We start from the raw sequence: 25,401 nt of genomic DNA on the forward strand, positions 1-25,401 counted from the left end.
ATAGATAAATAAGCTGTGATAGTGAAAATCGTGGATATTTCATGCATGCATGTCTGAAAAACATTGTAGGCCTATAATAAATATGTAGAATCTATACTTTTAATCTTGCAGGAAATAACAATGTTAAATAGTGTTGTACAGGTATATGCATTGTACTGCCTGCTACATACTAACCACGTATTCATTCCTACAATGGATGAGATTCAATGAAAACAACCAAATATAAATATGTAAAATCTTACTTTATTTATACACTGATTTTGTCAAGGCTTTCTTGTTATCTTAAAGAGCAACTATCGTCCGATTCACAATTTTACATTTCCTTTTTGTGTGTAAGTGTGTATTAGTACATAGTACATGGTGATGTAGACAAGACCGACATTATCATAATTCCATAAGTCCGCTTTGACTCACATCCTGTAAGTTAACTCCTGTTAGCATTACATTGTGAGCGAATCTTTCAAACATGGTAAGGGGCGTCACATTTACGGCTGACGTCAAAGGTATTCAGACCAATCACAACAAACAGATTACCTTGCCAATCAGGGACACAGCACTTTTCAGATCGATGAGTTTTGTACAAAATCAAAGCGTATAAGAAAAACAGTATATCTGGAGCTACAAAAATGTACGGTATGTGGAAAATAATGTGTTTTTTAACCATTAACTCTTTCACCGCCAGCGTTTTTAAAAAAAGTTGCCAGCCAGCGCCAGCATTTTTCATGATTTTCACCAAAGTTTAATGCCTTCCAGAAAATGTTCCTCTTTAAATATATAAACATACAATATACCAAATGAAAGAACAGACCCTCTGCTTTCAAACAAAAAAAAACGTTTCATCCTACCTTTAGTGGTTCTTTTGCAATCAGCTTTTGAATATGGGTAGGTTTTTGCAAAAACACCATATTTTGAGCAAAAAGCAGAGATAATTCCATTTTTATGACGGACTTTTCATAGAGATCCGATTCAGAGCGATCTTTAAAACAGACACGAACATGCAGCAGTATGCCATAGGGCAATACTTCCGGGTTTAAAAAGTTGCGGAAGGGCGCCACCTGGTGGATAATAGCGGTATTGCGGAAATACGGAATATCTCGTCATTGGCGGGGAAGCGTTTTCTCTTAATTGACGAGATATCTCCTCAATGGCGGGGAAAGAGTTAATCACGCGGACACATTGTATTATACCAAATACACAAAATAACGTTGTTTTTAGCAATGAAATAGGTGCACTTTCAGTAAACACCAATAAAAAATTCCTTTTTTGAATAAAATGTACAATCTATGATAACTTTGTGTAGGTTTACCTAAAAAAAATGTGGGTTTTAATCCATGGTTGAGTAAAATATGGAGAAACCCAACCTTTGGGTTTAAAGGGCACATATTATGCAAAATCCACTTTTAAAAAATGTGAACAAAACAACCCTACAATGAAATAAATCCACCCTCTCCTTCTTTATAATCCCTATTATATCAAAACAGTTTCATTAGACAGGCTGTTTTAATTCTATTGTTAATGTGACATCACACAAACAAAGCCTAGCTCACGGGCACTGACTGACTAGTTAATTTTACCCAAAAACTTTTCTAAACGTGTTTGTTAACATGGTGGCTAAAGAAAGTAATGCGGGATGAAAGTGTAGAAGCGATTTTCTTCGAGCCCTGACTACATTTGTATTTCAGCATCTTTAGCACGCAACCCTGGACAGAGCTGACAAATATCGTGTTATTTCTTCATCGTTTCCTGCCTAAAGCTGTCGTTGTCTTTACATGAAATTTTTCATAAACGCAAAGTAAAAACATTTCTCTTTTTCACTACTTTTGTTCTCATGTTAAAGGATTAGTCAATTTTCTTAAAAAAAAAAAACCCACAAAAAATCCAGATAGTTTACTCACCACCATGTCATATAAAAAGTTGATGTCTTTCTTTGTTCAGTTAAGAAGAAATTATGTTGTTTGAGGAAAACATTACAGGATTTTTCTCATTGTAATGGACTTTAATGGACCCCAACACTTAACAGTTTCAATGCAGTTTAAAATTGAAGTTTCAAAAGACTATAAATGATCACAAACAAGGCATAAGGGTCTTATCTAGCAAAACGATTGGCATTTTTGGCAAGAAAAACAAAAAATATGCACTTTTAAACCACAACTCTCGTCTATCTCCGGCTGTGTGACGCGCCAGTGCGACCTCACGTAATTGCGTAGTGACGAAGAAAGGTCATGTGTTATATGAAACGCACATTTGCGGACCATTTTAAACAATAAACTGACACAAAGACATTAATGAGTATCATTCCACATACAACAACGTCCGAACGTTCCTCTTTCCTCACACGTAAACACTGGGGCGTAGTTTCGCATACGTCATCCGTGACCTCTTGATGTGATGCCGCATCACAGGACCGGAGGAAGACGATAAGTTGTGGTTTAAAAATCTTTTTTATTTTTCTTGCCAAAAATGACAATTGTTTCGCTAGATAAGACCCTTATGCCTCTTTGGAATGATTTAGAGTCCTTCGAAACTGCAATTTTAAACTGCATTAAAACTGTTAAGTGTTGGGGTCCATTAAAGTCCATTAAAATGAAAAAAATCCTGGAATGTTTCCCCCCCCCCAAAAAAAACATAATTTTTATTTGACTGAACAAAGAAAGACATCAACATTTTGGATAACATGGTGGTGAGTAAATTATCTGGATTTTTTTTAAGATAATGAACTAATCCTTTAACATTGCCTTAAAGTGTACTACACTGCAAAAAATGATGTGTTAATTTTTTACAAATTGTGTGTGTCATGCCATTTTAGGTGTTATTTCATGTTAAAATAAATGAAAGGGCCAACACAAGTTGTGTTACAGTGATGGGACTAGTAACGCGTTAAAAAGTAATTCCGTTACTGTAATTCCGTTACTGTAATTCCACTACTTTTAGCGGTAAGGAGCATGTAACGAAGTATTTTTTTTAAATCAAGTAACGCAGTTACAATTACTGAAATTTAAATGAGTTGGTCACTCGTGTTACTCTATTTTGTGATAAATGAACACTTGCAGACAAGACATTTCTGATCTAATGTTGCACGCCTGTGGTGGGCGGCACAATGGATAATAACACAGAAGGTGTGTTAGTGGGACAACACATTGTGGCATGACACACACAATGTGTAAAAAATTAACACATCATTTTTTGCAGTGTATGTCTAACATGACTTAAATGTGTAATATATAAATGTCTGGCTGTTTGAGGTACACCATTGACACCAAGTGGCACACGATTTTGAAACATTTCAAAGGCGTCATTATTATCGAGTGTGGCATTTACAAGTTATTATCATCTACCGCTGCGAGTCACTGAAATATACTGTAATTGAGGCTAATCAATGAGCGTTAATTACAATTAGAGCAAAGATCCCCACCGCTAATATCATTATCCTGCGGACTGCTGCTAACTGTGAACAAACCGGTGTGAGAGGGAACCACGATCTCACATATTCCTCAAGTCATTTTGATTATCACAGTGGCACATTACTCGTCTCCATGTCTCAACATCACTTATCCAGTTGTTTTCCAGGTTGACTGATTGCTTTGTCTTTCCTCTGAGGATTTTATAAGGAACGGGGGCTTGCAAAGGTACGAGAGACAAGTGCGACAAATCACGTTGTTTAGATGTATTGTGAAGTTTGGGTTTTATCTGATTGACTTTATTCCTGCAATCAAGTGAGCCTGAAGATTCAACATGAATTACCCATAATTACTTGCAGGTGAAAGGCAGATAGTAAAGATTGCAGAAGTATTCCTTTTTAAAGGCTTCATTCTTTAAAAAAAGCTCATAATATTCACATAGCTATCAGCAGCAGCACATTATCATTTCATTCTTCAGCTCTGATTGGATAGACTACCGCCACCTTGGTCCTTGTAGGGCCTTGAACCTGTTTTGATGTCGCGTTATTGCTCTGTTGTGGTTAAATTAACTCTACAGTGAACCTTGACATTCTGAGCCCTTAGTAACCATAAAAGAAAAGATTAAATGAAAAGGGGAATAAATGAGCAGCCACGTATGGCCATTCTTTAAAACCATCTAGCATTTTAATGTAACATTGCCTAATTACTCATACATTATAAGACTCAAAGCTTGACATAGCATCTCTTGGGAGTGACTAAGGTACCCAAGCAAATTGCTTCCCCTCTTTAACATCTGATTGTTAAAATTAATGAAGAATAACATTGGGCTCAGACAAATATAAAATCCTCACGGGCTAACATTAGCGGACATGGGCGGTACCAGAGGTTTAGATATAAATAACACTTGTATTTCTGCATTACCGTATAATATTTTAACCCTTTTATTATTAAATGTTCATTTTTCTTACTGCCGGATGAAGGTGTTTCCACTGTAAAGGGTTTAGAGATAAAAGTTAAAGCAGGGCAAGAACAGATGTTGCAGGCTTTGTCCTAATGCACTTCCTGTGGAGCTGAGCAAAATACCAGCGGAATTTCATAGCCAACCCCCGTGAGACTTTTTGAATTTCTTTTCCTCTGCTTTTTTTCTTTAATATCTGAACAGACAGTGATGCTATAGCAGACTCTCCTCATCAGATGAAGTGCTGCTTATCTTTAAAGAGTTACAAAATACTGGAATCAAATATCTTCAGTTGGAAATGATTCCCTTCGTGCCGACACGAATGTGTGACAGAAATTGAGGGAATGAAAAGTCAAAGTTGTTTCAGTACGAGTTCACCACGTCATGTTTTTTTATAAAAGTTATATGTTTGATTAATCTCCATATGCATTGCCACTTATTTTTGCGCAATGATTGTTGTTATTCTCCAGCTCATCTTGCTCCAAACCTATAGATCTTAATGGCTGAACCTAGCTCCTGGAAAAAATGAACCACTGAAGAACTTATTTTTTAATTATATAATTAACTTATTAATTACTGTTGTACTTCATTTTATGTCCTGCAAAGACAGAAGAAAGTTGCACATAAAAACTAGACTGCTATATGTTTTAGTGATGTTTTGTGATAGTATCTGGTGTGTAAGTGTGTATTAGCTAACAATATGCAAAAGGTACAAACCCCAAAGTAAATGATGACGCAAGTTATCGTCTTCAACATAAATCTCTTTTCTTGGACTATACAACAAACACACGGATTGTAGGCAACAGTTTACTTCCTGGGATTGGTGATGTAGACAAGACCGACATTATCATAATTCCTCCCGCTTCAGACTCACAGCCTTTAACTCCTGTTAGCATTGCATTGTAAGCGAATCTTTCAAACATGGTAAGGAGCGTCACATTTCCGGCTGGCATCAGAGGTATTCAGGCCAATAACAACGTACAGATTAGCTGCCCAATCAGGGACACAGCGCTTTAGCATGGAGCTACAAAAATGTATGGTACTGTATGTGAAAAATAACTACAAACCATTTTCAACCATAAACCACGCAAACACATTGTATTATAGCAAATACACAAAATAACGTTGTTTTTTAGCAATGAAATAGGTCCTGGAAAAAGAGCAAGTTGCACCGCATGCGCATCACAACAACATCGCTCTTTATTTGAGGGTGCTTGCCGCACATCTACATTAAAAATAACGTATTTGGTGCAGAAAAGATGCGAAATCTTAAGGTAGAACTAGTCTAAAGGTACAGTGTGGCTACGTGAGACTACCCTTTTGTCAGCTAACTCTCCATCAATTCAGCTTAATTCGGCTATTATTACCATCCTTCAAGTATCCATCCTGTTACATTTCATGCTATACTGCTTTAAAAGTGCTATGAAAATTCTTTTGTTAATATTAAAAATGTAAAATTATACCCACAGTATTTTTGTGACTGACAGGTGTTTAACTCGAGGCATTGTACTGTATATTTAATATAAGAGCATTGATCAGAACTATGTATTAATGTCAGTTTAGGCGATGTTTACTTCAGACTCAATCTCTGCTGTCATGCCATTAGATTGAATTCAAATTACACAGCAGGAGCTCTGAGAAGTGACTTGAAGCTAAGATTCATAGAAGCAGACAAGGTGTATTATCTTAACATCAGAGTGACAGGATTTGGCCAACCTTAAAATGTGCATGTATTCCCAGCATGGCCCACCAAAGCTCTTTGACGCTAATGTAGATGGCTGGCGTCAGTCCAGGAACACTTGAGATCAAATCCAGAAGAGAAATATACAGTGCTAAATAGCCTTTTATCTAACTGCAGTCCATTGGTGAGGCAGAGTGAATGTAGGTTAATGAAGTGTGGCTTAAGGAAAATCATGGGGGAGAAAAATGGATGTACACAGCGTTGAGTAATCACTTTACAGGAAGTTCAGCGCTGCTCCCGGGAGAAACACTGTGATCAAACGGGCCCAGAACAGGCATGAAGCCCAGGACTTTTTTTACTTATTTTTTGTAACTTTCAAAACATTATTGGAAAAAAATACAAAAAAAGAACTTCCATAATTTAATGCTGGAAATCACACACAAGTGCATAAAAACATTTCAAGACAGATGTAACCAGGGTGCTCACTTTATATGGTTGTGTCAACACCAACCTTAAAGTGCATTACCACATCATTAACACTATAGGCAATATTTTTGTCCATAAGGGTTGAAAGTAATGGCTCAGGAATTGCCATAATTACATGAATATTCAGGGTAAAAGGCATCTATTTAAACCTTTACTCTAACAATATAAATCACAAATATTGTATTTTATATTTTAATAGGCTTTGCAAATTACTTTTTGGAGGACTAGTAAACACATACATTGATCTTTTCCATGTCTGTGGCCTTTACATTTTTATTATTATTCATTTAGCAAAGGTTTTCTTTTCAAACCCACTTACAAATGAGAGGGCATTTAACCATTTGCCTTTAAAATAATCTTGTGATTTTCAGCTAAGAAACTTCCTTTAAGATGTATGGGAATGCTACCAGATATACATATCTAGTTATTACATTACCTATTTATTAATTAGTTACAGAATTTCCCAAAAAATAATCAGGTCTTAGATCAGTCTCTAACTAACAGCAATTCCAGGACACTCCGAAGCAAATCCATTACTCATATTTCCACATTCTGTTTGCCGACTTTAATTAAGTAGGCTTTTAGTACCTTTTCTTGTGGTGTAATATACTAATTTACTCACCCAAAACTCGTAATCTGTCTGCACCGACCACCACCTCATGGTCGTCTGCAGAGAACAGCAGCTTTCCTGTACTTGATTTCACCTCCAGCATTTTGCCCATGGTGGAAACTCCTCGAGAACCTGTTCAACGGGAAATAATTTATATTACATTTCTGTATGTTTTAAATTAAAAATTATATTCATATTAGGCATCGTGTTGTCCCAATACACAACAGTAAACATGAGACTTTATTTTACAAACTTGCAATATTAATACAAAAATTATTCATGCATACTAGATGAAGTATATTGATCGTATCTGGCTCATATAAGTTTGTTGTTTGCATAGTGACCAAGATGGCAAAAACAATGAATCAATATATTTTTATTAGTATTAAAAAAAAGAAAAATTACTCAAATTTACTTTAATAATATATTATATAAGATATTGCGAGACTGTCCATTTGTGCAAGCAGAATAAGTAGGACTACGTTTTCATATGATTTGCTTTTACCCCTATGACATTTGGTTTAAGGGCGGGGTTAAGTATGGAGGTATGATGATCGTAAAATCAGTACAAATTCATATGCATTCCCCAAATTGTAAAATCAGTACAAATTCATACAAACTTGCCAAATCAAAAAATATGGACAAACTCAAACGCATTAGCCAAAATTGTAAAATACGTACAAATTCATATGCATTAGCCCAATCGTAAAATCCATACAAATTCATACGCATTCGCCAAATCGTAACATAAAAACAAATTCAAACACATTAGGCAAAATCGTAAAATACGTACAAATTCATACGCATTGGCCAAATCGTAAAATCCGTAAAAATTCATACGCATTCGCCAAATCGTAAAATACAAACAAATTCAAATGCATCTTTAAACTTATTTCTTTTCTTTAGCTTTTAACACATGATGAAAACTGTGTGATCATATATTTCTTTGAGGTGTTTAGGTGTTTTTGTTTTTATGTGTTTATATCTACATACGTTTATATGTGCCTTTGTTGTTTTATCCTTGTTTAGTTCTTTGCAAACCTTTGTTTTTTTGTGCTATGTGCTATATAAATAAAAATGGATTTGATTGGATTAGCCAAAATGTACAATACGTACAAATTCATACGCATTAGTCAAATCTTAAAATACAAACAAATTCATATGCATTAACCAAATCGTAAAATACGTACAAATTCATACGCATTAGTCAAATCGTAAAATCTGTACAAATTCATACACATAAGCCAAATCGTAAAATCCGTACAAATTCATACGCATTAGCCAAATCGTAAAATCCGTACAAATTCATACACATTAGCCAAATCGTAAAATACGTAGAAATTCATACGCATTAGTCAAATCGTAAAATACAAACAAATTCATATGCATTAACCAAATCGTAAAATACGTGCAAATTCATACGCATTGGCCAAATCGTAAAATATGTACAAATTCATACGCATTGCCCAAATCGTAAAAAACGTACAAATTAATATGCATTAGCCAAATCGTAAAATACGTAGAAATTCATACGCATTAGTCAAATCGTAAAATACAAACAAATTAATATGCATTAGCCAAATCGTAAAATACGTAGAAATTCATACACATAAGCCAAATCGTAAAATCCGTACAAATTCATACGCATTAGCCAAATCGTAAAATCCGTACAAATTCATACGCATTAGCCAAATCGTAAAATACGTAGAAATTCATACGCATTAGTCAAATCGTAAAATACAAACAAATTCATATGCATTAACCAAATCGTAAAATACGTGCAAATTCATACGCATTGGCCAAATCGTAAAATACGTACAAATTCATACGCATTGCCCAAATCGTAAAATACGTACAAATTAATATGCATTAGCCAAATCGTAAAATACGTAGAAATTCATACGCATTAGTCAAATCGTAAAATACAAACAAATTAATATGCATTAGCCAAATCGTAAAATACGTAGAAATTCATACGCATTAGTCAAATCGTAAAATACAAACAAATTCATATGCATTAACCAAATCGCAAAATACGTGCAAATTCATACGCATTGGCCAAATCGTAAAATACGTACAAATTCATACGCATTGCCCAAATCGTAAAATACGTACAAATTAATATGCATTAGCCAAATCGTAAAATACGTAGAAATTCATACGCATTAGTCAAATCGTAAAATACAAACAAATTCATATGCATTAACCAAATCGTAAAATACGTGCAAATTCATACGCATTGGCCAAATCGTAAAATACGTACAAATTCATACGCATTGCCCAAATCGTAAAATACGTACAAATTCATACGCATTGCCCATATCGTAAAATACATACAAGTTCATATGCATTGCCCAAATCGTAAAATACAAACAAATTCATACGCATTGCCCAAATCGTAAAATACGTACAAATTAATATGCATTAGCCAAATCGTAAAATACGTACAAATTCATACACATTAGCCAAATCATTAAATACGTACAAATTCATATGCATTAGTCAAATCGTAAAATACAAACAAATTCATATGCATTAACCAAATCGCAAAATACGTGCAAATTCATACGCATTGGCCAAATCGTAAAATACGTACAAATTCATACGCATTGCCCAAATCGTAAAATACAAACAAATTCATACGCATTGCCCAAATCGTAAAATACGTACAAATTAATATGCATTAGCCAAATCGTAAAATACGTAAAAATTCATACACATTAGCCAAATCGTTAAAGGTGACATAGACTGATTGAACAGAGTATTTATCCTTGTTCTGTGATGTGACATGTAGACAAAAAAAAAATTGTTTGGGTCTGTAATGCCTTAGAAGCTTCCTAAAAACCTCTCTCAGATAGCTCTATTAGGGTGGGGGATTTTAAACAAGTGGTTTTGCACCTATTTGGCTCCCCCTACTGGCTTAACTTGCAATCTCATTACTGATTGCCTGACTTTGCTGCCACTCAAAAAAGTAGCCAATTATTTTAAAGTGGAGGGGCAGTTAGATGCCTGTGATGTCATAAACATCAGTTTTTCAGATTGGGCCGTTTTCTGGCTGACATTTCTAAAAGAGGAATTTCTATGAGACTGAGATGTTTAGCATGTCTAGCACTTTTTGTATGTTTGTGAATGTGGGTAGACTACCATTATTCAACAAAGACAAGGTCAAAATGGTTTTTCATTCTCTGTCCCCTTTAAATACGTACAAATTCATACACATTAGCCAAATCGTTAAATACGTACAAATTCATACGCATTGCCCAAATCGTAAAATACGTACAAATTCATACGCATTGCCCAAATCGTAAAATACAAACAAATTCATACGCATTGCCCAAATCGTAAAATACTTACAAATTAATATGCATTAGCCAAATCGTAAAATACGTACAAATTCATACACATTAGCCAAATCGTTAAATACGTACAAATTCATACACATTAGCCAAATCGTAAAATACGTACAAATTAATATGCATTAGCCAAATCGTAAAATACGTACAAATTCATACACATTAGCCGAATCGTAAAATACGTACAAATTGTCGTTTTTTTTTCCACTTAATAATATACCTAAATTTTTTGTTATAACATAAATAAACTTCATTCAAGTTTTATTAAACAAAAACATAAATTATTCTATGGCATATTAGATTAGTTTTCTTGATATGAGGATGTTAGGCCTATTATTCACTGGTAACACGACCAAAGTGCTGCTGAAGAAAAGTAATTTTTCCGTTGATCGAATCGCTTTAGAATTTCATTACAGCAACACATTCTTGTTCTTAAACTTTCATTTAATTCAGTTTCGTATACAGCTGTTGTACCACAGTAATTCAAGTGGAAGTTACTTAAGTAGTCCATTTAAGGCAAAATTACTTTCATTAAAACACGGCCTCGCTATTACGCTATTAACCAGGACTTAATAGTATATGCATCCATGCACATGCAATTACTGTTCTGTAATGAAGTCTCCAGTCACTGTTATAAAGGCTATATCACAAGAGAAATGAGACTAACAACCTGGCTTTCAAAGAATCATTTTAACTCTTTCAAAATAGTCATTTAACCATCTGTCCCATCTAACATTAGCTGCCTGGCTTAATTTTCCTTCCATGAGTAGATTGGTCCATCCTCGCCCCTTGAGTTCAGTGAATATTTCATTTCATGCCATCTACTCTAATATAATGGCCCACAGACTGGGTACGAAATTCATTTGGATTTCAAGCCTGTGAATACTTGGGGTGCATCATTATCACTAAGAGGGTTGAATGAGAGTTTTAAGAGACTCGTAGAGAAGTCTCATGGCAATGTGTGTTTGTATTTGCTGGCTTACCTGCAACAAGCTGAGATACTAACTTCTGCTTCTCATTGACGATGTTGACTGAAATATTTTTAGAAGATTGCAGGAACAATGGACTTCCCTGAAATGAAAAAGAGGAAAGAAAGCATTCACTCATTTAATGCTAAAATGATGTATTGCTACAACTCTCACACACTAGCCTGCTTTAAAAAATGAGTGTACGAAATGCTGTGAAGTCGACCCTTGGGCAGACTAGTACAGTGCAAAAATTACAAAAAGATTTCGATCTATGCTTAGGAAGCAAAGCATGCATGCTGGGTGTGGTCTCATCTAAGAATCATGCATTTTTAAAACAGCATTGTTGAAAATATTTTCATTTGTCTTAAGTACAGGTATTTTTGTTTAGTAAAAATCCAATACAGTGTATGGGTCAAAATAACTGACTTTTATGCCAAAAATCATTAGGATTAGGACAAAACTTTATTTTGTAAGTGGATGCAGCCCTAAGGACTTTATTTGGATAACTTTAAAGGCAATTTTCTCAATATTTAGATTTTTTGCACCCTCAGATTGCAGATTTTTCAAATAGTTGTATCTATCCTAAAAAAAAACCCAATGGAAAGTTATTTATCCAGCAATCAAATTTGATGTCTGTAGTGAAACAGAATATTCAATGAAAGTTGTGGATGTTTAAAACTGCCTTCTTCAAACATAAGCAGCACTTATTTGAAGAAGCTTTAGTGAATGGGACGTGAAGGGCAGGAAATCTAAAATGCATCTAAAAATCCTGCTTGGTTAAATCTATTGTTTTGTAGAGTAGCAAGATGAAATTTGAATAGCCGCAATATTGAATATTTGCATAAGATATTAAAACGGAATGATTTTAATACTTCACAAATCTATATATTTTCTTAGTTTTTAGGATTTAAAGAAAAGCTAATGAGAAAGATAAAGTGATATTTTCTTTTCCCTAGAAAGAATGTGAAACAAATAATGTTACATTTTTAAATAATCTTTTTATAATTTAAAATGATTAAAAAAAGTTATTACACTCATGTTTACTGTACTTAAATTCAATATTGGCAGTAAATGTAATAAATTAGCAGTAGACTAACACAAAGCCTTAACAGCTAGTTGGTTGTAGGATAACATTAATCAATAGCATGCATGTCTTAATTAAACAAAACGATGTGGAGCAAGTTATTACATTAGGAAAGATTATAAAGACAAACATTTTAATTTTCTGGAATAGCGTGCGCTGATGATCCGCGAAGAATAACAACACTAACATGTACTAATTAAAATAAAGAGGGGTTTGCTGTAATGAAGGAGTCGTTTGTTTGCATGTGTCTGCTATGCAAGTTGATACAGATATCTGTTTTAATCTCCAAAACAATATTTTATGCTCCAATTGACTCTTTAATTAAAGATTGTGCAATACTATTGTGTTGCATATTAAAAGCGTTATAATGTAAATTATGCATTGTGTTTCCTCTGCTCTTATTTCACTCAAGTGTAAAATTTTCCTGGATACTCTTGATAATTTTGACAATATCTGTTTTTTTCAGTAAGAAACAAAAAATGTGTTTATTTTGACATGTGTAAGATTCAGTTTTAAAATGGTTTTGACAAAAATATTACTGAAAGTGACTAAATTAAATTGACTACACCATTATTTTGAGAGGTTTATCAGATTTTATTTTGTGCCACCATACTTACTCGTTGAACTACTCATATTTAAGTCTTTAAATATGGAAAACATGGAAGTGTTTGGTGGCTTCTAAATTCATCCCTGTTTGGATCCTAAGGAATGAATGGGGCTAAGTTAAATAGACGCAATGTACAACGATTAAGTGCACGCATTGAGAAAAGATAGGTTTGTATTAATTCGTCTAAGTTGAGGGAAGAACATAGTAAAATATAGAAAAAATTGTGGTGTTTTCCTTTAATGTTCCTGGATCAGTCCAAAAAAGCATCCACATAAAAATGTAATAAAATTATAAAAAAGCTCAGCGCATTGGCTGCTCTCCTACAGACACACAGAAACCTGCAGCCAGCATCATTACATCCGGTGAATGTTTAATTCCTGGAGCGAATCTTTTATTTGTGCTGCAATGGCTGGGAGTTTCCTATCATCACCAATCCCAGCAGGCATTGCTATTCCCATCACATCCTCCCTATGTCTTTCACTCTATCCTCTCTCGTCCGTGCCAGACAGATGAGATAACAGTAGCACCCGATGCATTATCAAGCCATCCACCCACTTCAGACTGAGTGATATTATTACACCCGGGCGTCATGAGAGAGAGAGAGAGATCATGTATGTCCTCTGTGCCCCGATGTGCACTTACTGGTCTGGACTGGATTTCTTTGGCATACAGCGGCTTAAGGAATTCAGAATCACCCTCGAGTTTCAGGCCTCTTTCAGTGATGCGCAAATTACCCATGCCGTCCTGTGGAAAGAGAGGAACAGGAAGCAAAACATTAGCGGATAATGACAGAAACATTTACAGTTTAGGTACACAGCAAAATCACCAGTGTTAAATTTTCAGGGATGGTGTTAAATACACAGTGTTGATGCTGTTTTAACACTATCTGGTAATAAAATAACACTGCCATTGCTAGGCCAGTGTTATATTCACGACAGTGTCAGTGTAAAACAAGGGTGTTATCAGATTTCACTCTGAGCGGTGTAAGCCACGCCTCCACTAAACATATCCTGTCAGGGATTTTACCGCCATTTTCTTTCACAGGAGGACTGAAGAGATCAGGTAAATCAGTCTCATAATATTCACATGGTTTAGCTAAATTAAACTGTTATTTCTCTGTCTGACTCTACGCAGCCATATGCCAAAAAACCTAAATAAGATATTTTCCCCATTTTATTTCCCCTTTGTTCGTTATTTGGTTCAGTTTAATCAGAGCTACCTTGTGTTACGTTGTTCCCTTGTTAGCAGGGGCGGCGTTTGCGTATGGCAAGGGAATGGCAGTTGCCATACCCAAGCATTCAGACAAAACACCAGAAATCAACAGGCTATAATGAAGCTCATTAAAAATAATGTTAAATATTTTCAGTAGAACATATCTGAACATTGGTATATCACTAATATGGATAATTTACGCGTATGCTCGACTTCATGCTATAATACAGGAACCGACATGTGGATGACGTCAACGTGCCGCGAGAGCGGTTTAAAACTAAACTGTTCCGATGATTTCTCGCCTCACCCTCGCGGTACTTTGATGTCATCAACTTGTCGTTCTTGCAGCGCAGCTTGAATTGTGCAGGAGGTTTCATGATGACCGCTGTTGTTAATCTTTATTTTCGCAAGTAAACTCCTTTTTTTGTTTTAACATTCAAACAGACTCACGGTTCTCCCCCACACTCGCGCAATGCATATTGCATACATTATTCAAGAAGTAAAATGATTTGTTATCTGTGGATAAATAAACATACACTGGGAAATTGTAGCGCAGTCGAAGTGAATTGTATTAATTATTTGCGCGCGTTTTTGAATATGGCGACTTGTGGAATAAAAACTGCACGACGACAAAAGGTAAGGCTTGTTTTTGTATTTAGCCCTGTTTTACTAAGAGTTTTATTTAGTGTTTTAGTCTTAGTTGGTTAGCTGGCTGGGTTAAGTATGTGTGCTCTATATCACATTAAGTCTTTATTGTGTTTTTATAAGTGTTATTGGCGGCTGTCATGACAAGATTTGTGAAGGGATCTTACAGTATGTTTTGATATTATCTTGTTTTAGTTTATCTGTTGCTGGAGTTGCACTTAGATAAGAATGACAACATTTGAAAAGCATTTTAAACAACCATGATTTCTATTTTTGTTTTTCATTTGTATTGCTTCCGTATTGTCAGTGAGTGTACATCCGTGCAATCATATGATTTTGTACAGGTTGGTGGAGTATGTACACATATGGATATAATGTGGTTTCATAGATTCGTTATTTGAATGGCCTTCTTGTACGAAGAATTTTTGCCATACCCTAGGTTTTCGTGAAACGCCGCCACTGCTTGTTAGTTTAGTATAAAGTTAAACTGCTAGCTAAAAGTTTAAAACCAAGAAGGATAATATTAACAGGAGATATGAACGAAAGAATTGAACCATGATAAAACGCGACATGCACTACAAATTGAAGGTATGAAATTAAGGTAAATGAAAGCTCGTTTATTCACCATATGATGCTCGTTATAAGGTAATCATATAAGGTGTGTTCGACTTCATGCGGCGCTGCGCAGACCGATCGGCGGCTGACTTGAAGCAGTGCATTCCGGTTAGTATTTCTGTCCGACTTAAGCTGGCGCTGCAGGCACGTGACTGAGCGAGAGCGGTTCGAGATCAGCCACCTGAGTTAGCCAGCGCAGTTCCCGAAGAGGAGCTGCACGGGCTGTAATGACGACACAGCTGTTTCAAGATTGGTCGGATTCACCACATGACAACAATCACGTGTGTTTCGTGTGTATTTTCACGCCCTCAGTTCCACAAATGCTCACAAATCTGTATTTTTATAACAGTTAAAGCTCTTTTCATGTAGTCGCGATGTTATATTGTGTCATCTTCATCAAAATAAAATGGATACAAAAACGTAGACCCCACTACATTGGTATTTAAATAATTTATGCTTCTGTTAAACTTTATTCTTGTAAAAACAGATGCTGTAAGCCTCTTCAGTTCCACTCATGCTCATACACGGACATTCAAAACAGTATAATTCACTTTTTATGTAGTTTACATCTTACAAATCATGTTTAATGCGATTAAGCAAGCAAACGGCACGTGATCAGCCATGCCTGACGTAAATGCAGCAAACTACGGGAACCACAGCGCGTCCGACTTCACGTCTCCGTTTTCAGCTCCTCCCCGCCTGCACGCGGCTAATCTCGCCGATCGGTTACATCCAGCCACAGCCAGGGGCGGACTGGCCATCTGGCAAACCGGGCAGTTTCCCGGTGGGCCGACGTATTTTTGGGCCGATACATCTCATAATATCTTTGTCTGAGCAGCCCAGTTAGCGTCTTTTTTTTCTAGACAGACCGGCCCACTGACATTTAAGCAGCAGCCAATTGGTTATTTTTTTTTAAACGACATTAAGCTGGCCCAATGACTGACCAGCCCAGTCTTCATCTTCTAGATAGACCGGCCCACTCACATTTAAGCAACAGCCCATTGGTTATTTTATTTTACTGACATTAAACTGGCCCAATCGCCGCTTTGGTCTCAAGCGTGCATCGTCAGTCAGTTCACGTGTCAAAATAGAGAGAGAGAGATGGAGAAAAAACGCAAGGGAGGAGCAGAAAAACTGCGCGACAAAAAGAAACAGGCTCTTCAGGCAGACGCTGCAAAATGTGTTAAAATAACACAAAGGTTTTCTGCGGCAGCAGGACATTCAACTCGCGTCGCTGGTGATGATGATGATGGTGGCGGTGCGGTGGTGGCACTGGCAGCACCAGCACGCAAAGTGTCAGTGAGGAGAGGGAGAGAGACGAGGGAGAAGTGAGCGTAGTGCCTGCGGTAAGCAGAACTGCTTTCAAAACACAAGTGTAGATAGAACCCCTTGACAAAACTGAGTCAAAAACACAAAATATGGTGATAAAGCTGCAATAAAATAATTGCACTCTTTGCTCTTTGACTACGAGAGTGTATCTGATTCGTAGATTTTTCGTTGATAGTCTGTTTCAAAACGTATAATTTCTCTTCAAGCAAAATCAAACAATCCGGGAGATCTGCTTACAAAAAATATATGTTTATTGTTTATAACAACACACTTGACAAATAATGTTAAAAATCTCTTTTACTGTAGGTATGATGACAAAATTTTCAAAAACCCCAAAACTCTAGAAATCAGGGGAAAAAGTTATATATGGATGTCTATGGAATGTGTGTGTGACCGAAATGCTGCTTATTCACAAGTTTTTGCTTGTAACTTTCTCATTTTATCAGATATTTGCATGAAATTTTAACAGAATGTAGAATTTTGTTAGTACTTTCAAAATAAATTATAAACATTTACTGTTTTAGTTGGAATGGGAATCAAACTTTAGTTGGAATGTGCATCGGACCCATGGTTTTTAGAACGATACCTGCAGTGGACATTCTGACAGAACGTTCACTGTAGTCTATTAATAGATACGCGACTACGAAATTTCCGCGGTTTATTTAAATACCTTCTCCACCATAGACTCAGAGTAAAATGTTTCAGGACCAAGATAAAAGATATTTATTTGGGTCCATCTACCTTTCATTAGAGACCAGAGCTAGTGGAAGCACACCGCCTGGTTGAAACTGACACAAATGTTTAAACAGTTGCTGTGAATTAAAAACACCTCCGAGTTGAAAGTTAAAAATATCAAACGCTTCCGGTGGTCGGACTTGACCTATTAATTGTCGTATTTAGTAAAAACATACTACAACCTTGCGGCGAGAAGTGGATATTGCATGACACACATTTAAAAGTACTGCGTGGGCTGAAACAGATTCTTCGACCCAGAAATTCGACGCGCGTGCCCGCGATGTCAGCATTGCTAATTACTGTAATCACACTAGTTTAGTTCAGTGAATGTAGTGAATACTTTCCTGTAAGTACTGGAAGTAATAATCAGTTTTCAATATTACTGTAAGCAGCACTTGTATTTTGTAAAAAGTCAGCAATTTAATGGCAAATTTTGCCAATTGCATGAAGCTTGTTTTAGGATTATAAAGTTTTATTGCATTAATAAATAACACGTTCTAGAAGTGTTTGTTGTGTCAACTCTCACTCTTTCTACCTGCTATTAATTGGGTTTAGTGCTTTTATGGAATTGGAGTTGCTATTGCTATACATATTTAAAGGTGTGCAAAGATGGGTGGTATTTGTAATTATATACACTGCAAAAAAAGATTTTCAAGAAAAAAAATTCTTAGTATTTTTGTCTTGTTTTCAGTAAAAATATCTAAACATTCTTAAAATAAGATGCTTTTTATTAATGAGCAAAATGACCCAAGAAAATAAGTCATTTTGTTCATCAAGAAAAAACATCTCAATTTAAGAATTTTTAGATATTTTTACTGAAAACAAGACAAAAATACTAAAAACATTTTTTCTTGAAAATAATTTTTTGCAGTGTATGTAGTGTGGGCCGGTTTGGCCCAAAATGCCAGGGCCGAATTTTTGTCCCAGTCCAGCCCTGGCCACAGCCGATGTCGAACACACCTATAGGCTAGATACCGTGAGTTAACGAGGTCGTTTACATGCACGTGAGTGCACGGATATCGGTTAATTATTCAAATTATGCTGCGTTCCAGGCAACCCGTAACCCGTAACTCACGAGTTCAAAACCACGCCTCACGACTCTGAACTGGGAGTACATCGATCTAGTACGAGTTCACGGGTGGGAAGTCACGGGTTTGACTGCCGTTCCAGTGCACTTTCACCGGTAGAAGGTTGTAAAAACACGAGTTACGGGCTGCCTGGAACACATAAGGTCGTGAGTCGTGGTTTTGAAGTCGTAACTCAAGGGTTTAAAAACCTGCCTGGAACGCAGCATTACTGAAAAACACGGAGAAAACCGCAACCGCATCGTCATGTGTTTTTCTAAGATGTATGCAAACAGGGGAAATATCGCCAAACCAACAATTAATTTGACCAAAACCTCACAATATCATCATTTGTATGCACAGATTGGATGCATTGTGTGTTGTAAGCTTTTCGTGGCGCTAGATGTCAGACAGACGCAAATGGCAAATACATACGAAAGTGTAAAACGTGTATGGCGAACATTTGTTTTTTTCTGTCATTATAGATGCTAGTTTGGTGAAAGTTCACACTGAGTGCTTCAAATCATTCAGAAGAGATGCTGTTTTTAGGGCAGTTTATTAAAGAAGACCTGACATGGATGACCAATGAGAAACGACTGCTAATACTTATATAAATTCATTACAGAAGGTAAGTTTATATATTTATACATATAAATCATTTTATTTGACATAACTGAACAGTTAACCAATCTTTTTAGTATATGTAGTTTTGTACATATTATTATTATTAATCTGGAAAGAAACTCACATGACCTGCTGCCAACTTTAATAAAAATATATTATCTTCTCATACATTGTTTTGCTATTGATGTCATATTAAATAGCAATCAAATTGATTACTATTTTGAAAATGTATAAATGAAGATTCATATTGTCTTGAGTGCTGTTTTTAATATAAAAAGAATGTTGAGTTTTCAGAGTCTTTTTTGTCATTTTTGTGATAGGACCCTACCAGACTATATTTGAATACGGCATACCCATGAATTCTGGAACTGTTATTCCTTAACCCAGTTTGGAGGATAAGAGCTTACCAACTAGTTATGTGAGTACACACAGTACATTTGTACTGTACACTGTCTCTAACATGATTTATTATTATACTGTGATGATTTTGATACAAATAACGGTTAAAACTGCACCCTTTTTGGTATTTTCTTGACTCTTTTTGTCTTTGAAAATCTGCAGAAATATGCTGAGGTGATGTATTGCAAAATAGCCAACATACAACAATATGGATGACCCTCTGTCTGGTCAACAGGAGTTTAAATATGGTAAGTGTACATGGGTTTGCTACTTTTACGGTTTTAAAGTTTAACTGTATACTCATGGTGTTTAAATTCTGTTTTGCTAGGACGGGACAGTGATGTGGCAGCTCTTCCCTGGCTCATTCACCTCTTGCCTTTCATTTGTGAAAGGAAGAAAGAAGAAAGAGGGTCAATGTGCAACTGAAGCTACTGATTGTGCTGTGTAAGTTTTTTTAGTATTTTGTTCTAGTTATTTATTCAGCAGTTAGTTTGCTTGCATTGTTCACCCCATGTAAATGCATACAAGTTCATAAATACACATCAAATACATTCATCAAATACACTCTTTTAAAACACTTAGGTGATGAGCATCAATCCATGCTTTGAGGGGGATGAATCAGCACAGACCTGCCTGCACTGCGTTGGGAACAGAAGTTGCATCCAGAATTTTTGCATCATTCTGGACCAAAAAGCCATTCCCTCCATGATGAAGACCACTGATGCAGCCTTCCACTACATCATGAGTAAAACAACTACAGAACTAAATACCAGGTTGGAACGTATTTAAGAAAAATGAAACGTCTTTTGAATTGAAATGTCTGTTTTGTTATGGAAAAATCTTTAGTATTGTGAAGGATTAGCTTTTCTGCCTGCCAGTAAGGTAATTGCAGTGTATTTTAATGTTCAAGTTTTGAGTAGGGTGGCTAATTTTTTTTAAACTCTCATTTGATTTATTAAAGACCTTATAATAAGTGGTTTTCATGTCACTGCGCTGTGGTATAAGATAACTTTTATTATTCCATACTGTATTCTGTATTCTAATTGTAGCTGAGGTATTTAAATAAGCAGTATTAAATGCAAAGTGTTGTGTGTATCAATGTAAATATTAAATGTGATGTACTTTTATAAAAAGAGGTTTTGCAATATTTCTTGTCATTTGTCTTTTATTGAAACAACCCATTAGCAACAATAGTGGCTATTAATCAGTATTTTAACACTTAACATTGTTGAATTCACATTACACTGGTGTTGACCTTAAATTAGGAGTGTTAATTTTTAACACTGTATTTCTGTGCCAACACCAGTGTAGTGTGGAAACAACAATGAATAGTGTTGAACAAAGTGTCAAATTAAACAATATTGAGTGTTAAATTAACATATAATGAGTGTTGTTAAATTAACACTACACTTTTGACTAAATTAACACAGTGTAGTGTGGACACATATACACACTTTTCCAGTGTTAAATTTGACACCCTGGGTGTTATTTTAACACCAGTGATTTTGCTGTGTACCAGTGTCTGTTTTGTAACATTTACAAAAATGCATTTAATCCCGACCTTTGCAATGCATTACTAAAAAAATATATGGATATATATATTTCATTATTTTTAAGGTGTTTATAAATTGTTTGTATTGAATACAAAGTTGTAACATACTATACAATACTGTACTTTAGTATAGTGGAACTCTGAGATAATACAAATGCCTCTTAAATTGGGTTTCCTTAATCCAGTAAATATTTATGTTCAATTATTATACCATTCTCATAGTGCACCCTATGAGAATGGAAAAGTTTTAATGTTTAATTAATGTAATAGAACAGCATTTCTGCCTTTTAATGTGCTGTACGGTATGGAGTATAAATTTGCCATCATAACTGGGACAGTACCCTTAAATGCACAATTTGCACATTTTATAAAGGTACAATATGGTACCATTGGATGCACAGACCTCCTCAGGGGCAAGGGCGGAAGAACTAAAATGACATAAAAAATATTACATCAAATACCACTATAAAAATATTTTTTTACAGTATTTAAATGCAATTATTTATTAAATAAATCACCTGTACTTAACTCTTTCTTGTCATTGACAAGTTATTTTGTCAGTTAAAACACTTCCCTGCCAATTAAGAGTTTTTACAGCAATCCATATTTCCACTATTATCCACTAGGTGGCGCGCTTACCCAACTTAAAAAACCCTAAAGCAGTTAAAAACAGTAAAAACTCAGTTTTGATCATCGCTCTGAATCTGATCTTTACAAAAACTCTATCTCAGCTTTTGCTCAAAATTTTGTAAATTTTAAGAAATATCCATATTTGAGAGGTAATAAAAAGAGAACAAATGAAAAAAAGATGAAACAGTTTTTTTGTTTGAAAGCAGAATGTCTGTTCTTTCATGTGATATATTGTATATTTATATATTTAAAGAAGAAACATTTCTGTAAAGCATTCAACTTTTGTGAAAATCATAAAAAATGCTGGTGCTGGCTGGCAACCACTAGCGTAGCCAGGATTCACAATGTGGGTGGGCCCAGAGAAAATCAGGTGGGCCTTAACCGAAAATGCATCTGTTATCAAAATATAGAAACACACAACTAAACCAGCTTCAATGTATCACCGTTAATTAAGAACAAAAGCCTGTATGTGCCCTATTTTAACAATCTAAGCGCAATGTGCAATAAACCAATAAGAGTCTCATCTCTCATCCCCTTTAAAAGCCAGTTGCGCTGGCGCCATCCCGATTCCATATTTTGGCAGAATTTGTAAACTAAAAAACTAAGCAGAGGAAGAAGACCACCAGTTTAAGATTGATATGTTTTTATTTGTAATGAAATTGTTATTTTTAACAGTTTAACATTTTTAACATTTAACAGTGGTTTTCTTTCAGTCATGGAAGTAGGCTTTTAATTGCTGTAAATGTATTGATAGCCCAAATGATCAGTGTTATCTCAAAGAATATTTTACAAATATGCAAGAACAGCTTTGTACTTTAAAAATACTTAGCCTAATTTGTTGGTATTTGAAGAGTTTCGTTGCAAAACGAGATAATTCCGTAAATTTTTTTCAGAAATCTCGTTTTTTGGTTGTGCATTCCAATTAATATCAATTCAACTGCTGTTGGTTGGTTTTGATTTAAACCTTCATAACTTAAAAAATACAGCTAAGTAGCACTATAAAACAAAAGAATAACATGATAACATAATAATAATTTGACAAAAATGTTAAAAACTGAAACGAAATTCTTCATTTAAACCTTTAAAAGTCGTTTTCTTTCAGTCATGGAAGTAAAAGTAGCAGGCTTTTAATTGTTGTAAATGTATGGATAGCCTACATGATCAGTGTAATCTCAAAGAATAATTTAAAAATATGCAAGAAAAGGTTTTTACTTTAAAAATAGTTCATTTGTAACAAACAGGATATAAAGAATTTACAACCGTGCCGTTAGAACAGCGTCGTGGGTGTTTTGAAATTTTAAGCATAAAAAGGTACAAAGTCATCATATATAATAAATATATTAAAAAATTCTAAATAAATGTAATATTTGCATTTGTTTAAAGCAAAACATTTATTTACTTACCAGGCTACAGGTGAAGCAGCTTTATACACCTTCTAACGTCTCATAATCGGTCCTCATTTATGTGCAAGACACTCAGTAATAATCTTTTTAAACATATTAACATTTTAATCCTTTGATTTTTCATATTTTAATCGTTTGTGTGCTGCTGCGCATCCATGTTATAAGCAAATGCACGTTGTCGTCCCGTTTATAGGCGTATATTACTAATGCAGTCATTAAATAACAAAAGCAATATTGCTCCATTGACTTTAGAGCAGGTTTTAGTTGGTCAGTGGCGTAGTCTATTTTATTTGCCTCAAAATAGCAACGCACCAACAATGCGCCTTAACACACCTCGTTTTCAGACCAGAAGGCTCATGGGCGCAAAAGTGGGCGCAAATGTCATCTGCAAATTATAGTGAAATAATGTATTTATTTTATGGTAAAAATCTATATAATATCCAACTGGATTACACCTTTACTTTTACAGTAAAATATTGTTAAAATGAGGGTTTATGAAAGTAAAAAAATTAAAGTAAATATAGTTACTTTTTTGATAACTCACTCACTTGGTTATACACCCATGGTTCTATATTAGCACCTTCCCTTAAAGGTTTAAGCTGGGATCATGAAGGTTTTTTAAAATCCTGGCCGATTATGAAATCTGGTAGCAGCACACACGTAAGGAGAATCTTGATAGATTTTCTTTTCTTAAATCTTAAACATGCTCACACTAAAAGATTTGAAAATCATGGCGCGTCACACACAACAGGATATTACAAAGATTATTGTGATAAAGGGAGCACTTCACATCACTCCACGATGATAAGTATTTAAACGTATAGAGATTGTGACACATTTATTATTGTTTAGCTAGCAAATGGCATTACATTAGCGATGACAGACTCATGGGTTCGATTCCCAGGGAGTGCACAGAACAATAAAAAAACAACTCTGTAACAAACTGTAAGTTGCCCCGGATAAAAGCATCTGCCAAATGCATAAATGTAAAAGTAAACCTCTGTGGGGCTAAAGCTTGCCTTTTCTCATGAGAGGAAGTAAACAACAAAAAGTAAAAGAAGAGGATGAAGTGGAATGGTAATGAATGAACAGAGGGAGCATCTGACTGAATCCTTCCGGCTCTGGCTGAGTTGGAGAATGGTAGAGGATAGACGAGGAAAGTTATGAATTATTCAGGCAGGTTTCGCCGCGGCTGACAGAAAGGCCGATGACTCTCAGGTGCGTTTCAGTACGATGGCATGCGGGAATCAACAAACTTTCTCTGGTGTGCCACAGTTTATGCAGCATCAAGGAGTAAATTGATTTCCAGCAGCAGTGTCAGTGCGCTTGGCTGTTTGATATTTATTGTGAAAGAGAATGCGTAAGGAGGAAGAGGAGGGAAGAATTGTAAAGAGGAGCGCGTTTAAAACAATCTCCTTTATCTGATAGTGTGACATTGAGAGGAGGGACAGTTTAAAGAGAGGGAAGGGGATTGGGACAGACACAGACATTGTGAGAAGGTCTTCAGAATAAGAAGCAAGGAAAAATTCTTGTATTGAGCACAGTTCATGAGTTCATTTTTAAATTATATTTGTTTTGCAATCTGAAAGAGGACATTTAAAAAAAAAAAGGGTGGACTATCCCTTTAAGATCATACTACACATGGATGTACAACCAGAAAACCTTGTCAACTGTTGTTGGACTAAAAGCTTATGATTCTCTCTAATGCATTTACAAGGAAAGACAACGGACATTTATTTGAATTGCGGTCACACGCTGTTCGCTCCCCTCTCACTCTGCACTTAGTTGATGCGCATTCGTGATGCCATTGACCCGGCACCCATCAACACTCGGCAAGCACTGCGAAGCGTGCCGACCTCTCCACAGGACAGAACGCCTTAAAAGGACTCGGCACTGTGAGGTTTAACTGTGACTTTGTTGTGAAATTGTGACAAATCATGAAAGAGTGGGAAAGCCATTGCACCTAAATGCCAACGGATTGCATTTCTAAATCTCTTAACCTGAGAAAATAACAAAAGAAAGTGGAGTTACTTATAGGAAGCTGGACA

The 25,401-nt window shown here is 35.5% G+C and overlaps 1 protein-coding gene and 1 long non-coding RNA gene across 5 annotated transcripts in view; one reads left to right on the plus strand and one right to left on the minus strand.

The window, feature by feature from the left end:
- sgcd (sarcoglycan, delta (dystrophin-associated glycoprotein)) overlaps positions 1-25,401 on the minus strand; it is a 199,342-nt gene that overhangs the window by 27,448 nt on the left and 146,493 nt on the right. For all 4 annotated transcript variants that reach the window (XM_065287329.2, XM_065287330.2, XM_065287327.2 and 1 more), the window contains exons 3-5: positions 13,788-13,889; positions 11,470-11,557; positions 7,146-7,265 (exon numbers count right to left, since the gene is read on the minus strand). In XM_065287329.2, the coding sequence (XP_065143401.1) occupies positions 7,146-7,265; positions 11,470-11,557; positions 13,788-13,889 (310 nt within the window). The remainder of the gene's footprint in view (positions 1-7,145; positions 7,266-11,469; positions 11,558-13,787; positions 13,890-25,401) is intronic.
- Positions 18,733-20,619, plus strand: LOC135776544 (uncharacterized). The gene is made up of 5 exons (XR_010544115.2): positions 18,733-19,373; positions 19,690-19,787; positions 19,931-20,016; positions 20,097-20,212; positions 20,351-20,619. It is a non-coding gene; the product is annotated as an uncharacterized lncRNA (long non-coding RNA).

This window comes from Paramisgurnus dabryanus, chromosome 18, assembly GCF_030506205.2.
Source record: "Paramisgurnus dabryanus chromosome 18, PD_genome_1.1, whole genome shotgun sequence".
In the NCBI taxonomy this organism is placed as follows: Eukaryota; Metazoa; Chordata; class Actinopteri; order Cypriniformes; family Cobitidae; genus Paramisgurnus; species Paramisgurnus dabryanus.